This window comes from Lactuca virosa, chromosome 3, assembly GCF_052849685.1.
Source record: "Lactuca virosa cultivar CGN04683 chromosome 3, Lactuca_virosa_CGN04683_v6, whole genome shotgun sequence".
Classification (NCBI taxonomy): Eukaryota; Viridiplantae; Streptophyta; class Magnoliopsida; order Asterales; family Asteraceae; genus Lactuca; species Lactuca virosa.
In genome coordinates this window covers 302,720,551-302,738,783 of record NC_136428.1, presented here as the reverse complement: position 1 = coordinate 302,738,783, position 18,233 = coordinate 302,720,551, and the positions used below count along the sequence as shown (strand labels likewise).

The 18,233-nt window shown below is 37.3% G+C and overlaps 1 protein-coding gene across 1 annotated transcript; it reads left to right on the top strand.

Moving 5' to 3' along the window:
- The first annotated feature begins 14,218 nt into the window (after positions 1-14,218).
- Positions 14,219-15,816, top strand: LOC145164694 (uncharacterized). The gene is made up of 2 exons (XM_079083400.1): positions 14,219-14,989; positions 15,094-15,816. The coding sequence occupies exons 1-2, from the start codon at positions 14,219-14,221 to the stop codon at positions 15,814-15,816; spliced, it is 1,494 nt and encodes a 497-aa protein (XP_078939526.1).
- The last annotated feature ends 2,417 nt before the right edge of the window (positions 15,817-18,233 follow it).

The following is an 18,233-nucleotide window of genomic DNA, read 5'->3' as shown; positions in this document are numbered from 1 at the left end:
CTTTCACTCGACGGGTTACCACTGATCACGAATCGTGGTGCAACACGATCCGACTCATCGAGTCCGTTCATGGACTCGGCGAGTTTCTTCCATTAGAATGCTCAAACGACCTTCTGAGGTCAGATCTGTTTCTCTAACCTATAGATCTGACCTTATAACACTCAAAAGTTACGTAAAGGTCCAAACTTTATGCTCATGCAACACACATATGGCTCTATTTGATGAATTAGCCCTAATATGACAACCATGATCTAAAACCCAAAAAGAGACTGCATAAAGTTGGATGCTTGGGGCTCTCTGGACCTCTCAAGGTCCAGATCTAAGGTTTATTTCACATTGGGACCTCTCATGCTCTTATTCCAACTCAAGAAAGGGTAAAGAAACCCTTGATTTAAGAAGCCTACACAATAAAGAAGAAAAGGGCCGAATTGCTACCTCAAAGTGAAGCCTCCTTGCTTGAAAGCCTCAGAACAACAACCTCCTTTGGTCCTTCTTGCTGGATCACTTCTCCTCCTTAGCAAAATCACAACAAATGGTTCAAGATGGCTCTCTCTCTCACTACACATGCTCAAATATGCTAGGGTTCTTTTCTCTGAAAGGGTGGCCGCAAATGAAGGCCATAAGGACCCTTAAATAGGGCACGGGCCCAAGGATTTAGGGTTTCTGTTCACAGCGCGGACTCGTCGAGTCGACCCGCCGACTCGTCGAGTCCATTCATTAATCCTAGTCAGAATCGCGATCCTACTCGACGAGTCTAGGCGTCAACTCGTCGAGTCCTTCTCCTTGACTCAAAAATAAATACTCAATTTATGATACTTGGAAATCTGGATGTTACATTCAATGGATCATGTAGCTTTTTATACATCCCTCAAACATATCCATTATTTTATGATTTATACTATCAAGAAGTTGCAATGTTTGATTATGAGTTGGATAAAAAATTTAGGAAGAATGGTCCAATTTCCAATATGAAGTTGTAGAATGCTAACAAGTATAGAGATGGAGAGATCATTCATGAACCAAAATAAGGTGTGATTTACTCTTACAAGAAAAAGGAAGGGACTAATGACAAGGCATTTCAGAGAATTTATGATAAAGAAATATATCATTCCACAACTCTTCAAAGCATAATGATCAGGATCACTACTTGTGATTCTAATTTTGAAAAGGGTAGAAAAGAGATGATTGATCATCTGGCATGGTGGTTGGCATTTTGGAAATCATTTCTTAGTGCAGTTTGTTGTTTGATAAATTACTTCGGATCATTTGTTGACTTATCACAAAGGTGAAGCATGGGAGATTTGTTAGATGCATTTTTATGCATTTTGTTTGTTTTATTTCTGTTTTTGCATAAACGTTTTTGCAGTTTTACTTGTATTTTAGTATTAATTGGAAAACTTGTGTTTTTTCACCGACCGCCCCATACTGCTCACTGTTTACTGGATTTTGTAGGGTAATTGGCAAGGAAACGATATGAAGGATCGGAGCATAGCCGGAGCTGAAAAATACCAAAGGAAGCTTAAAGTTGGATGGAAGCAGCTTGGAATAAAGATTTGAAGGTCGAAACGTGGAGATTTTGACTTACACGACCGTGTTTCTCATTACACGAGTCATGATTTCCTATCAATTATTTCTGGGGATTTAATTCATTAAACGAAAACTTCGACACCAAACCACGACCATGCTTTCCAAAGCATGACCCGTATTTCATTTTTGAGAGGTCTTAGGCTGATTTTTCACAAGGACTTAACTTTGTGACACTTACATGATCACGTTTCCCAAAGCACAAGTTGTTTTTTGAACACGTTTTCTCATAAAACTAATAAATTTCTTTTCATAACATTCTTTATAGGGAATTAATATAGACACCCCAACACTCCCTAACTATATATAATAGTTGGGTACCTATGTCCAGAAGGTCTAGTTACCTTATATTTCTTTTCTCTGCTCATCAATTTAACTCTAGGAATTTACTACAAGACACCTAGTTCACTTAAATTTACAAAATAGCTTGGTGTATATTCATATTAACTACTTGTCTACAAGTAGTTACCAAAAGGATTGTATACCACAAAATTATACGAAGATTGGATCCAGGTGTGACCAGTCATCTAATAGCTCTTCTGTCTCTCATCTGTTAGCTTGATATCTTTATTGGGTTTACCTAATCCTGAAAGGCACAATAGAAAATAAAGGTTACAGTACGAAATCTTAGTAAGTAACCTACTCAACATGCAAGTACAATATATGGTACAATTAATCATAAGATTAAATTAACATCAAAAAGTATAATATTGTTAGGTCATAAATTGTGGTTTATACTTTGCTTTTCATAAGATATTAGAGTTCTCGGTCTAGGACCGAAAACACCATGTTTTGGTGTTGTTTGGACCAAACTCACATGTGATTTTGGTTAGGCTTAATATTGTTTTGTTTGGGTTTCGGGCTTAGGCTTGGTTATTAGGTCTAGGTATAAATAGCTTTATTTGAGTCTTGTAAAGGGTGTTAGACGTTCTTGGGGGCTGCCATATGCTAGTAACGTGATATAGAGAGAAACAAGAGAAAACCATGTGTAATCGGAATCTTATGTACCGTACGATTAATCAATATATTGTGCGCATTGAAGATTAGTTATGTGTTCTTGTTCATCTTATATCTTGCATTATACACTTTGATTGGGATTCCGCACCATCAAAGTGAATCCAATTGATACGTAGGAGAATTCGGGACTTGCAAGTGATATCAAAGCTTGGATAGGTATCAATTGGGTCATTGCAAATAGTTTTTCTTGGAGTTTCTTGGTGTTTTTGATTTATATTTTATGAATTTTTGGCCATTTTTCTTCGTGTTCTTCATATTTTTGGGAGTTTTGATCGAGTTTGGCATTAAAGATTTGAAAATCCTATGTTTTTGGCAAGTTTTTGGTGTTTTTAGTCGAAATCTGCGAGACCTCGGCGGCAGTCCTCGGCAGTCGAAATTTGCGAGGGTTCTCCGTCTACACGCACGTTTTCGGTCCGAAGCGGGGGGTTTATGGTCTGCAGGTTTTTAGATCGCATGTTCACGGTCAGCAGCCTCGGTGTTTGCGGTCAGAGCCTTGATTTCAGTCTAGCGATTTCAGTGGAGTGTGAGCGAGTCTTCTCGGTTGGACTAAGAGGCTTCACAATTTCGGTCTAAAATCTCATTTTTTAGCCCAAAAGTCACGTTTTTTATCCAAAACTCTCGTTTTCGATATAGAAACTTTTGTTTTCGATTAGGATTATTTTTTTTGGACAAAAGGTTTGACTTTCATCTTTGACTTTCAAGTTTGCAAGTTTGAGTTTTTAAGTTTGACTTGTGACTTTCAAATTTGACCTTTGACTTTCAAGTTTGACTTTTCAAGTTTGACTTTTCAAGTTTGACTTTCAAGTTTGATTTTTAAGTTTGATTTTTAAGTTTGACTTTTACGTTTGACTTTCAAGTTTGACTTTTTAAGTTTGATTTTTCAAGTTTGACTTTCAAGTGTGACTTTTTAAGTTTGATTTTTCTTGGTTTCACAATCAGTTCTATTTTTGGTAAAAAAAATTGAATAATGAGTTCATCAATCACAAAAGAGGTCAATGAAACTTCCTGTTCTCAAGCATGTAGTGATACAATTAAATTTCTTCGTGATCAAATTGATATATTACGTAGAGACAATGAGGACCTTAGGTATGAAGGATACACTCTCACGAAGGGCCAAAAACCTTTAAAAAATCAATTAGAGGCCAAAACCTTAGAAAACTTCAAGAAGAATACAACACAAAGTGTGTACGTTATGATAATGCTCAACAAAAAATTTTCGAATTAACTGCCGAACTTGATGCATTAAAAGCTAAATATAAAGATGCTAAATTTAACTTTAAGAAATTTGACGTGTCAAGTGAGGTAGTTGTGTCCATGATTGAAAAACAATTAAAATTTAAAGATAATAAGAATAAGGGTCTAGGGTATCATAGTGTTCCACCTCCCTTCAATGACAACTATACCCCACCCCTTGAAGCCAATGAGGTAGAGATACCTGCTCAGTATGGCCAACCCCCTGTACCAGCTTCAGTTAAGACTGAACAATCTGGCCCAACTGAGAATATTGAGGTGAACGATACTAATACCTCTACTTCATGTGCAGAGCAGGTCCTAGTGCAAGATGAGCATGAGCAGAACAAAAATGATTCTAGTTCTGCTGATAATGATTCAAAACCTTGTGATGTTGATACTCCCACTGGGGAAAAACCCAAGCCACAAAAGTTTGTTAAACAATCTGTTAAATGTTCGTGTGCTTGTTCTTGTGCTTGTGCTTGTGGAAGTCCCTTGAAACAAAATTCTTTTGGACAAGGACCAAGTCACAATGTCATCTATATGAAAAGACAGGCTTGCTTCAACTGTGGGACTCCCGGTCACATTGCCAGAAATTGCCCACATCGTTTGTATGTTCCTTACTACAGACAAGGTTGGCAGAACGCGCCAAGAGGAAGATCCTCCAAAAGAAATCCTTCAAGGTCACAATCGCGCAATGGTGACTGGAATGCAAAAGGGGCCAACAATCAAACTCCCAAGGACAAGAAGGGAATGTCGGACAAGAAGCCAAATTCAAGAGATGGTTCAGTTAAATGAATATCAATTAGTTCGAAGTCATCTCGGCAATCGATTTCAAGTTCTAAAGCAAGTGATAAGGCATCCATCCGATCAAACAAGAAATGGGTTAAACGCGACTACAGATGGGTACCAAAGGTTCATACTCCCAAATCATCTAATGATTCTAACATTTCTTCATCTTCTGTGTCTGATAAACATGATATGTCATGTGTGACATCCCCTAATTTCTCGGCCAGAAAAGACCGATTTAATTTATGCTTTTTAAAATAAAATCAGAGAAATCTTTTTAAAAGATGTTGCTGAATTTGTTCCCAAAACAAAACATGATAAAAGTTTGTCAAAACCTTTCTTTAAGAAATATAAAATGTCCTTTTATAACAAAACCTCGGGATGTCATGTTCCGATACAGATCATGTGACAACCCGAAATTTGTATTATGTACAACCATTCGATTCAATAGAAGTCAGAACAGTTTCTACTAACTTTCAAGCTTTTTGGAATAAGTTTGAGTGTTTTAAAGTTAGTACTTCAGGAGATAACAGGAGAGAGGATGTCCTAGGGTTTATTGTGCAACAATAATGTCCCAAAACTCCAAGAGTTTGGAGTTTACGGCCTAAACAAAGGTGTTTACGGCCGTAAACCCTAAAAGGGGGTATAAATATGACACTTAGTCATTATTTACCACTTTTCACATTTTCAAGATCCAAAACCCATTTCTCTCTCAAGTATCATCCGACTTTTCTTCAATATCTTCAACTTTGTAAGTGTTTATATCCCTAAAAAGTCGATATCTTACTTAATCTAGTGATCTTACATGACTCCATCCGTGAAATCATTCCAAAAGTGTAGATCTTCAAGTTTCACCAAGAACACACACTAGTGTTCTTGGACTTTTAGCACCTTTTCAAGCTTCTACCTAGTAAGTACTCTTACCCTAGAGTATTATAAGACTTGTTACACTTCTAATCATCAAGAAAACACCCAAGAAACACAAGATCAAAGGTGTTTACGGTCCAAGATGTTCTTGGACCGTAAACCCTAGTAAGGGTACCAAAGTGTGCCCTAGTCCCTTACCAAGCCTTGGAAACTAGCCTAGACCCTTCCTTGATGTGCTTAGTACTTGAAAACATCAAAAGACCATAAACCATTTGGGTTTACGGCCGTAAACCCAAAGACAAATGGTCCAAGGACCGTAAACTCCACAAAGGAGTGAAATGGTGCCCTAAACACTTCCTAAGGCTTAAACATGAAGTAGGAATGCTTCTTATGATCTTTAAAGCTTCAAAACTCAAAATGGTCAAAGTACCATGAGTTTACGGCCGTAAACTCATGGGTTTACGACCGTAAACTCATTGAGTGATGGTCACAAAACCGTAAACTCCAAGGGAGTTTACCCTTGAACCCTAAACTCAAATACAAGGTCCAACCACCCTTAGATGCAATCCTTAGGACTTATAGCACTTAAATCAAGTGTTTTACATGTCTTAGAATGTCTTAAACTTGGTTAATTAGTTGTTTAATGACTAATTGGATACATATATGTGTGCTTATATGTTAACTAGGACCCTTGTGTGTGTTCAAGTCTTCACTTGACACTTAGCATCCTATATCAATCCGTTCATCCAAACCACTCACTACAGATGAGTTCATACCCCCTTAATTAACCTTTTTAATGTTTTTAAATGCTTTTATGGGGGGGGGGGGGAATACAAGTTGAACAATTATAGTTATTATATCAATCACATGTGATTAATAACTACCAAACAAGTGAATTTCTTACTTTTCAGACTGTGTTACCAAACTGTTTTACTTCAAACTGTTTTATAAACTCTTTTTCATATCAAATACTTTTATTAAACTCTTTTAACTTATATTCTATGTATCTATGTAGATATAGTTATATAAGTAGGATTGAAAGGACTTAGGACTGATAGCTCACCTTACTTCCTGTTCCTTGTTTGGTTGTGGACTTAGGGTATTCAGGTTATTTGTCCGAAGGTCGTTTGAATCCTAGTTATATATCATGTATATGTGTATAGATATAAAAGGTTACTTCATTCAGTTCAATACCTTTGGGTAGCAAAGGTACACAAACATGTTCATACATTCAAACAACATTACTAGTAAACTACAATAGGTATAGTTTAGGGAGATACTAATACTATTACTAGAACAGTGAAACATACAATGAGTCAGTTCATTCATGAGTAGTACATAGTGATGAGAAACAAACATAATACATAGTGATGAGAAACACGCAATACATTACCGAGAGAACATACATACAGGCTAGACAGAGGAAGAACACACAATACAGCTAGCACATACATATACATATACATTACTTACAGTTAGGTGAGCCACGTAACGGGGCATGGCACTACCTGCCATGACCGTTTTGTATCCAGAATCTCCTTAAATGGGGAGCGTATGAGTTTGTGTATAGATCTATACTGGATTGACTATCCTACACCTTGCTGCTCGCTACAGTGGGACTTGCAAGTCTACGGGTGCCAAACGTCATTTCTTACGACGTCTTACATCGTCGTTTTTCTATGAGTCGGTAGCAAGATACAGGCCGATCACATGGTACTTTAAATAACAATTGGTTTAAGGTAGTTAGTACAGCAGTAGTTACTTAATACAACACTACAGTACTATTTCATTTTCCCATTACATTTACTTTGTGGTCTTCACACAATAAACAATAATGTAAAAACTATATTTTGGTTAATAATAGACGGATTTGGGAAAATACACACTCTTACAAGAGACACACACAGATACTAGATGCCTTGGTAGAAGGATACTTTTAGTCGGAAACATAGGGTTTTCTAGGAGAGTTCAAACAATTACAAACTTTTACAAACTTATACAATTACAGACTTACAAACACTTTCATACAAACACAGACATTAACATACTTATGATCTCACCAGCTTTAAAGTTGATAAACTCTTTCAAAATAACTTGTATTCTCAGGTCACCAGTAGACAGGTACCGGTGCCAGGTTTTGAGAAGATGGAGCTCGTTCAAGACTCATCTTTTATTTTGATTCATATTTTTGGTGTCTATATAACTTGACAGAACACACTTGTATGAAATTATATTATTAATGCAATGGATGATGTTGTTGCTTGTTTACTACTTTGCATTGTTGTGATACTAAACATGACGTCCTCCACCCCCGAACGTTTCCGCCGTTCCGGTTTTGGGGTGTGACAGATCAAAAGCATAAACAAGACATTATAAGCCTTACAACAGTTATTTATAACTACTGGCCTATAATCCAAAAATCACGCATCATCATCATCCGACTATGCTCGGGGTCCACTACCTGTAATCATATAGTTCATTACACCTACAGGTTGCGGGCCTGCTAGTGTTCCACAGACTGTCTAGAATAGTCCATGGTTGTCATCCATACTCTGTTGAATGACGGGGGCCAACATTTTGGGTAAGTGATTCTCTCAAATTTCACCACTCACCCTCAACTCATGATCAATATTACTGATCATCTCCTTTATCCAACTCACCTATCATCACACACCCATTATTTCATCTACCCATGTTTTACCCAACATTTTTGTAGATAAAAATACATATACAGTTTAAATTATTTAAAAACATGTATAAATCACACCTTCAACATCCAACTCAAATAAACAAACAATAAATATTCACACAGCACGTATTTTATGTAAAATACTTCATATCTATGTGTAAGGTGAAAGTAACTACACACTCATCTGATTTAATGAAAATCGGGCAGCAATTCGTTTTCTAAAACGATCGTTTCTAATAAAACCGGGAGTTTTATTGAGAAACCGGGCTCTGCGAAGGGTCGGACTTCGAAACCGAAAAGATAAATTTTCCGGGCTTCTCGGGCACTTCGTGGCGTATTCCGGGGGTTATAATTGATACCGGGGATTCGAGGGAAGTTGAAATGAAAGAAATATTGAAAAAAGGGCTAAAAATGACAAGTTTTCAAAGTTTACCCAGGAAGTCTCGCACCCTCCTATTTATAGGGCCGAGCCTCCTGATCCAACGGCTGAGAAGAAGCCACACATCGTAGATCCGAGGGCTCGCAGGGAAGGCTCGCACGTGGGCTCGCACATGGCTGCGCATGTGAGGGCCTCGCTGGAGGCTTCTGATTGGACCGCTTCGGACAGCTGGTGCGACACGCGTCGGGGCGAGGTAAGGCAGCTTCGGATGGAGGAGTCACCTGGTACGCGTCGGACTCTCGGCTGCACACGCGTCACTCCTCGGATGCTTCCACGACTTTGGTGACTCATCAGAATTTCGGACACGTGGCACCTGCGAGGCGTGGACACGTGGCCGAAGTCCACCTATGCGAAATTCCTCGGTTTTGGGGATTTTTTCTTGTTTTTCGTGCCAAAACTTCTAAAATCCATAACTTTCGCATACGAGCTCCGTTTTTGACGTTCTTTATATGCACGCGTAGGTAAAATTACGCTCTACAACTTCCGTTTAGACTTCGTCGGCTAATTTTGACTTTAATTTTTATATTATTATTTTTAACAGACCGGGACAGGAAATCCGTTAAAAATTCATAACTTCTTCATCCGACGTCCGTTTTCGTCAGACTTTTTACCGTTGTGCTACTAATGACGAGACCTTCGATTCTCGTTTAGGTCGTGTCGACTAAAAATCACTCGATCTAAAATTCGAGTTTTTAGTTGTCTACTGCTAAGCTGAAACTTCGAAAAATCATAACTTCCTCATACGAAGTCAGATTTGGGCGTTCTTTATATCGAACTTCTCGGTTTAACGAATACTACGAGTTTCGTTTAGATTACTAAGGCTAAAAAGTAGTTTATCAAAAACTCACTTTTTACGACATTCGGCACCGTGCCGGTTTGTTGCGAAACTTCGACAGGTCATAACTTCTTCGTTATAACTCGGATTTCGGCATTCTTTATATATCTGTAATCCTTGTCACGCCCACCACAAGTTTCTTAATAGATATCGGCTTTATCTAAAATTTAATTTTTGACGCTCATTTTTATTCTTAATTATTTAAACCCTAATAATTAAGCATAAAACACATAAAACACATAATATTCACATAATTACTTTTCATTTCTCCAAAATGAGTCACAAAGGTTAACCTAGACCATTATGTCAATATTAATGCCTAGTCTAGAAACACGGGCGTTACATCATGGGAGAGAGTACCTGGTGTAGATGATAAAGGTCAACCCAGCTTCAAAATGGACTCTATGCTGGAGCAGCTATGGAGGAATATCATCAGACTTCGGTTTGTTGATAGTGGCTGTTCTAGACACATGATAGGAGACATCTCTCAACTACATTACATTCAGAACTTTGATTGAGAGCATGTATCCTTTGCGGGAAAGGAAGAAAGAAGAGGATCACAAATGGGGATTGTACTTAACGATGTGAAGAATTTTCGAATCTGTTCCGAAATTGAAACACAACTAAGGTTGAACATGTTGTTGCATCTGCGTGCTATTCTCAGATCATCTGGATGCAACTTAAATTGCGGAATTATGGTTTGAGTTTTCTTCTCGATACTTCTAAGTTTTTCATAAAATGATTTGTTTTGTAGACAAATTTTTTTAAATTTGCGCATTTATTTTATTTTCTTTCTTCCCCATGCCCAAATTAAGGGGGAGAAATCAAAATACAAAAAAAAATTATAAAATCAAAAATACAAAATATATATATATATATATATATATATATATATATATATATATATATATATATATATATATATATATATATATATATATATATATATATATGTTTTCTTTTGTAAGTATTTTTGGGAAGTGATATGAAGTTTGGTGCTAAAGGACAATATGAGATGTGTGTAATGCACTGAAGCTAAATTGTTTAGACTCTGTGTTCAATGTGCTGGTAGGCACGAAGGATTCAAAAGGACTAGACATAGCTGAAATTGAAAGGACTTGAAAATGTTAATTCATCTAGACTTAGATAGTTTCATTTGGACTGACCATACGACGCTTGGATAGATTGGGCAGTGAGATAAACAAGGGAGCCTATGAGATACATTAAAGTTACTTATCATCTAGATATGTGGCTCAACATTTCTTCGATGTACGGACTTATGTCCCTGATTCTGGTGTTGATAGGGTGACTGGGGGGTTCTGATAAAGTAGGTCGGTGTAAAAAAAAATTCTTTCTTATCCTCTCTGTCAGTCATATGTTGCCCCATTTGCGTGATCGGAAGATCCGACCTGGGACACAACATATGCATTCTATTTCTATGCATCTCTATCTATGCTTCTCTCTATCTATCTATGTCAGTCATATGCTGTCCCCTCTGCGTGATCGGAAGATCCGACCTGGAACACAACATATGCACCCTTATATCTCTCTAACCCTCTATCCACGTTAGTCATATGTTGTTCCCTCTGCATGATTGGAAGACATCCAACTTGGGATACAACATATGCATCTCTATATCCATCTTCTCTCTCAAATAAGTGAGCACTCACCTAAAGTAAAGAGCTTTTTGGAATTCCTTGATTGCTAGGGTATGTCGTGAACTAGGGAACACGTTCTAGTGCACTTAAAATTGAATTAACTAAAGGTTGTCTGTAGATCTCGCTGCTGAATTTAAGTGGACAACAATATCATTGGCCGTCGTCAGCAAAATGGTCTATTTAGGGATATAGTTGCAATGTATTGTCACTTATAATCTGTCCAGATTGTCAATATATTTTGTGTTTAAGTGGATCACAATATTGGTGATTGACCAGAGCTAAACATGCAGACGTGTGCTGATAAACGATATTGAATTGTTTGACAACTTTGATCCCCAAAAAAAGTTATAAATTTAGTTATTAATTTTTTTTCTGTTAAATTTGTTCATATTTTTCCTCTATGCACAAATTTAAGGGGGAGAATTAAAAAAATCAAACAAAAAAATCATAAAATTTAAAAATCCAAAAATATGTTTATTTCAATTTTATTTCCTTTTCAGAAAATTAAAAATCCAAAAATATTGTTTTTTAGTGTATTTTTAATTTTAATTTTATTTATTAGTTATTTCTATTGTGTGCTAAGTTTATTTTTACTTTTATTTCTTATCTCAAAGTTTTGTTTGTCTAAAAAAGCGAATTAAAAAAAAAAGACTCAAGGAGACTGTATCGGAATTTTCTGAGCAAGGAGAAGAAACGTGGAAAGGAATTGACGGTCATTACACTTCACTCCATTTTCACAAGGAATTGAAGGATTGAAACTGTACAAATTGTCAGTTAGGCAGTATCTTTCAAAGAACTGTCGTATTTAAGGAACTAAAAGTCTGAAACTGTACAGATGTCATGGCACTAGGGCGATGCACGAGCAAGGCACGATTATCGATGAACTTCTAGTCAAGGGCCAAGTTAACTTGTTTAACTTGAAAAACTGTATTGAGATCTTTGATCTAGGATATACAGGTGCTGACATCAAAAAGGCCATGAGTAGTTCTACAATACTCAACAAATCACAGTGCGTTCCTCCGAGTTCACACAGATACTACGAGTAGTCTCCATCTGAGCCAAGGTTGGGTCCTTGAACAACTGTGGTGAGAAGGGTATTTATGATTCTGTGATCCACAGAGACTTTTTAGTCATGATTACTTTTCAAGGCACAACGGTGATCGTTAAATAACACTCATTCGAAGGAACTGGAAGTGAATATTATTTTTCAACATTCAATCTTTCAACCCCAGAAGCAAGGTGAAGTTGTACTTGAAGTTATGTGATAGATTGCATTGAAGCCTCCTCAATCAATTTGCTGCTATATATGAACTTGCTGAAGTGATCCAGAAGAATCGGTCTTTCTACTATTTTCTCTGAAGTTTCTCAAAGTTGGAAGTGCTGATTTTACAAGAAGCCTTACACCCACTGTGCGTTCAAAGTCAAAATCTTTGAAGGAAGTTCAACTGTTCAAGATAAAGTCATTCATGCAGACATTCATATGTTCATCTTGAAGTTGTGAAGAAATCGAAGATTAGAGCTGAAAGCCAAAGATCAATGAAGACTGAAAAGAAAAGAAAGCAATAAACCAAGGGGGAGATTGTTAGGACTAAATTATTGTTTATTCTTTGTGAAAAGAAAGCTATAAACCAAGGGGGAGATTGTTAGGTCATAAATTGTGGTTTATACTTCGCTTTTCATAGGATATTAGAGTTCTCGATCTAGGACCGAAAACACCATGTTTTGGTGTTGTTTGGACCAAAATCACATGTAATTTTGGTTAGGCTTAATATTGTTTTGTTTGGGTTTTGGGCTTGGGCTTGGTTATTAGGTCTAGGTATAAATAGCTTTATTTGAGTCTTGTAAAGGGTGTTGGACGTTCTTGGGGGCTGCCATATGCTAGTAACGTGATCTAGAGAGAAAACAAGAGAAAACCGTGTGTAATCGGAATCTTATGTGATGCCACTTGTAAGTCCCGAATTCTCCTACGTATCAATCGGATTCACTTTGATGGTGCGGAATCCCAATCAAAGTGTATAATGCAAGATATAAGATGAACAAGAACACAAAATGAATCTTCAATGCACACGATATATTGATTAATCGTCTGGTACATAAGATTCCGATTACACACGGTTTTCTCTTGTTTTCTCTCTAGATCACGTGACTAGCATATGGCAGCCCTCAAGAATGTCCAACACCCTTTACAAGACTCAAGTAAAGCTATTTATACCTAGACCTAATAACCAAGCCCAAGCCCAAAACCCAAACAAAACAATATTAAGCCTAACCAAAATCACATGTAATTTTGGTCCAAACAACACCAAAACATGGTGTTTTCGGTCCTAGACCGAGAACTCTAATATCTTATGAAAAGCAAAGTATAAACCACAATTTATGACCTAACAATCTCCCCCTTGGTTTATAGATTTCTTTTCACAAAGAATAAACCATAATTTAGTCCTAACATATATATATATATATATATATATATATATATATATATATATATATATATATATATATATATATATATATATATATATATATAGCCTTTCAAGAATTCTGCTCATGTTGATCATTCCGACTAATACCACTTATATGGTCTTCAATAATTATCTAGTGTGATTTTCAGCAATTACCAACCATGGTTTTACCATTATATTTCCATAATATCCAACTACAATTTTATCAAAATTATCTCACGATGTGGGTCAGGGTATTAAGTTGCAAAGACAACCAAAATTATTCAGTAATAAAATATATACGTATTACCACCAAAACTCATCAAAATCGGTCAACAACTATCAACAAGAGGTCTCACCATAAAGGCTTACTCAATAATCAATTAGTGATATCCATTTTTGATATTACGACCATAAAGGCTATCATTTCAATTATCAACATTCAATTATGATATTACGACAATAAAGGCTACCAATGTAATTAACAACATTCATAATCGAGTATGCATTCATGATGATTTTGTTGTTATCGAAGCAATTTGGGTTCGTTCGGATCTTCATGTTAATTTTATTGTTGTCTATGCTCCTCAAGGGATAAGTAACAAAAGACTTATTTGGAACGATATTTATAATTTTATCTCCAAATCTTCGGGGGAATGTATTGTTATGGGGGATTTCAATGAAGTTAGAGATGACTCTGAGAGATTGGGATCGAATTTCAACTCGTCTTCTGCGAGAGTCTTTAATGATTTTATTAATTCTCTTGACCTTGTGGATATTCCTTTGGGTGGCCCTCGGTTTACTTGGAGCGATAAATGGGGTTCCAAATTTAGCAAGCTTGATAGATTTTTGGCTACGGAGGGTTTTATGGAAATGTTTCCTCATCTTTCTGCTATTGTCTTGGAAAAGAATATTCCTGATCACCGCCCTATTCTTCTCTTGGAGCATCGAGTAGATTATGGCCCAACTCCTTTTCGTTTATTTCACTCTTGGTTTGATATGGAGAGGTTCGATAACATTGTTCGGGAGATGTGGGCAACCCCGTTGGTGGGGATGGAGTCGACTAACCCTTGGGTTATTTTTAAGAAAAAGCTCCAGCTTCTTAAATCTAACCTCAGGGTGTGGAATTCCAAGCACCGGGATATGGTGGTTAGTAAAAGGAAGAATATGCAAGATTTATTAGAGTCTATTGATATTAGGCTCATGGACTATGAAGGCTCTGCCAATTTAAGAGAGCAAAGAGTTTCTTTAATGAAAGAGCTATCGGATCTAAATCACTTAGTTCAAGCTGATCTTGCTCAAAAAGCTAAAATCCAGTGGGGCATTGAAGGGGATGAGAATTCTAAATTTTTCCACGGTATGCTTAATCGAAAAAGGAGACAAACAGCTATTCGTGGTTTGATGATTGATGGTGTGTGGGTGGATAATCCGGTCAAGGTTAAAAAGGGGTTTCACGATTATTTCCAATCTCTGTTTCAGCAGCACTCTTCGTGGAGACCGGTTACAGATGGTGTTTTTTTAGTACCTTATCCCAATTGCAGGTTGACTATTTGCAATCCCCTTTCTCTTGTGAGGAGATAAAAAAGGCTGTTTGGGACTGTGGCTCTAACAAAGCCCCTGGCCCCGATGGGTTTACTTTTGGTTTTTTAAAGAGATATTGGGACCTTGTTGCTACTGATGTTGAGGCCTTTGTTCATCATTTTTACCATCATTCTGTTATTCCTAAAGGATGTAATGCCTCGTTCTTCTCTATTATCCCAAAAGTCAGAGATCCGAAGACTCCTAAAGATTTTAGACCCATTAGTCTCATTGGTTGCCAATACAAAATTATTGGCAAACTTCAGACTAATCGTCTGGTGGAGGTCATTCATAGTGTTGTTAGCCTTGAGCAAACTGCTTTTATCAAAGGCAGACAGATTCTGGACGGTCCTTTTCTTCTCAACGAATTAGTTGCTTGGAGCAAGTCTTCCAATAATCCTTTGCTCTTTAAGGTTGATTTCGAAAAGGCCTTTGACTCCTTATCTTGGGATTACTTACTGGAAATCATGTCCATTATGGGATTCAGAACTATGTGGTGTCGGTGGATTAAGGAACTTTTGTCGACTGCGAGGGCTTCTGTGTTGATTAATGGATCCCCGACTAATGAATTTCAAATCCATCGTGGGTTGAGACAGGGTGATCCTCTTTCCCCTTTCTTGTTTATTTTGGCTATGGAGGGTCTTCATATTGCTTTGATGCGGGCTCAGGGCTGTGAATGCTCTTAGAGGGGTCTCTATTTCAGACATTGAGATTTCTCATCTCCTGTATGCGGATGATGTTATGTTAGTCTCTCCTTGGAATCCTGAGAACGCTAACTGTCTCCTTCGTATCCTTAGATGCTTCTACTTGGCTTCTGGACTTAAAATCAATTTACTTAAAAGTAAATTGATTGGTGTGGGAATTGATTTTTCTCAAGTTCTTGCGGTGGCAAACAGGATTGGTTGTGCAACCTCTATGCTTCCTTTTTCTCATCTTGGTATCCCGGTGGGGCAGCCTATGACTCGAAAGTCCTCTTGGGTTCCTATGATTGATAGATTTCGCTCCAAGCTCTCAAACTGGAAGGCTAAGTGCCTCTCGTTTGGAGGTCGTCTTACTTTGATAAAGTATGTCTTGGGCTCGTTAGGGAGCTACTTGATGTCTGTTTTTCTTGCTCCTACTTCGGTTTTGAAGGACCTTGAAGGTATGAGGGCGAGATTTTTTTGGGGTGCAGATCGTGATGATCGTCGTATGCATTGGGTTAGATGGGATAAAGCCTTATCCTCCAAGGATGAAGGGGGTTTGGGGATTGGAAGTTTGTTCTCTTTCAATAGAGCTATGATTTTTCGCTGGTGGTGGAGATTTTATCACTGTCCTGATCTTCTATGGGTTAGAGTGATAAAATCTATTTATGGTTTGGATGGTTCTTGCAGGAATCTGAGATTTCCTATTTTTGCCCAAGGTTCTTGGGGTGGGGTCGTTCGTATGTTCTCCCAATTACGTAAGAAAGACATTGATCTTCAATCTCTGTGCCCTATTAGAGTTGGAGATGGTACCCGTACTTCTTTTTGGCATGATGTTTGGAGGGATGATACACCCCTGTCTGCTACGTTTCCTAGAATCTATGCGTTGGATTTGCATAGACATGCTTCTATTCCAGACAGGTTGTCCAAGGGTTTGGGAGTTAACACTCTTAGACGTGACCCTAGAGGTGGTGCGGAACAGGAGCAATGGGATAACTTTACTTGTCTTTTGCAGGATCTCCAACTCAGTCCGGTCCCAGATAGACTGGGTTGGGCTATTGATGTTTCAGATAACTTTTCAGTTTCTTCGGCTCGAAAATTCTTGGATGGTCTTACGCTTAGCAACGGAGGTCACTCTACTCGCTGGAATAATTGGGTTCCAATTAAGATCAATATTCTTATTTGGAGAATTAGATTGTCTAGTATCCCTACTAGAGAACGTTTATCTCATAGAGGTATCATGGTGGATTCTATTCTTTGCCCTGTTTGTTCTTCTAGAGTGGAGACTGTTGACCATATTTTTGCTGACTGTCCTGATTTGAGTGCTTTATGGTCCCGTATCGCGATCTGGTGGGGTGTCAACTGTCCTTCTCAGTTGACTGTGGATTCTCTTATCAATTGGGCTGACTCAACCATCCGGCCTCTTAGGCAGCGCAAAGCTTTTGATGCGGTGATCTTAACCGCCTTTTGGTGCATATGGAATTTCAGGAACGGTTTTGATTTTAAGAGCGGCTACGTCTAAGAAATCTATGATTTTTGATAATGTTGTTCATAATTCTTTCGTTTGGATTTCCAGTAGATGTAGTAAAGCCAAGTTTAGTTGGTCCTCTTGGCTTCATAATCCTCTTTCAGCTACTATTTTGATGTAATTCTCTTTCTAGCTTCTTGCTTGTTTTATAAAATTCCGCCGTTCCAAAAAAAACATTCATCAAAGGGTCTTTCGACAAAGTATCACCAAAATAAATCATTAGCTATCAACAATGAGTCTTGACACAAAGGCTTACCAAATAAATCAGCTATTAGAATTAGTTTTTGCCGCAAAGGTTCACTAAATAAATCATTAGCTATCAACAATGGTTTTTCCACAAAGGCTCATTAAATAAATCAACTATCAAAAATTTGTCTTGCCAAAAACGCTCACCAAATAAATCATTGGCTATCAGCAATAAGTCTTGCCACAAAGGATCACGAAAATAAGTCATCAACTATCAGCAATGGTTATCAACTATATAGTCTTATCATATCGTACAACAATAACTAGCTAAGATTTTTATTTATAAAAGCTTATCATATCATTTTAATGAAAACTAGCTAAAATTTCCAGTCATAAAAGTTATTATGTCATTTAGCAATGACAAGGTATGGCCTTCAGCTATACATGACTACTCTATCAGACAACAATAATCATCTATGGGTTTTAGCAATACAAAAACACGTAATATCATTCAGCAATAACCAACAATGGTTTCAGCTATACCAACTTACCATAATACTTAACAATAATCAACTATAATTTCAATTTTACAAGTTCAATATATCATACAACAATAACCAATTATAGTTTCAGCCATACGGGCTTACCCTACAGTCAAGAATAACCAACAATAGTTTCAGCACTACAGACTTATCATATCATTAAAAAA

Bases quoted from the DNA above. Each gene is read 5' to 3' on its own strand.
- LOC145164694 (XM_079083400.1), top strand. From the start codon at position 14,219: ATGGGGGATTTCAATGAAGTTAGAGATGACTCTGAGAGATTGGGATCG. The intron at 14,990-15,093 runs GTTAAAAAGGGG...TCCCAATTGCAG, and splicing joins GGGTGGATAATCCGGTCAAG to GTTGACTATTTGCAATCCCC.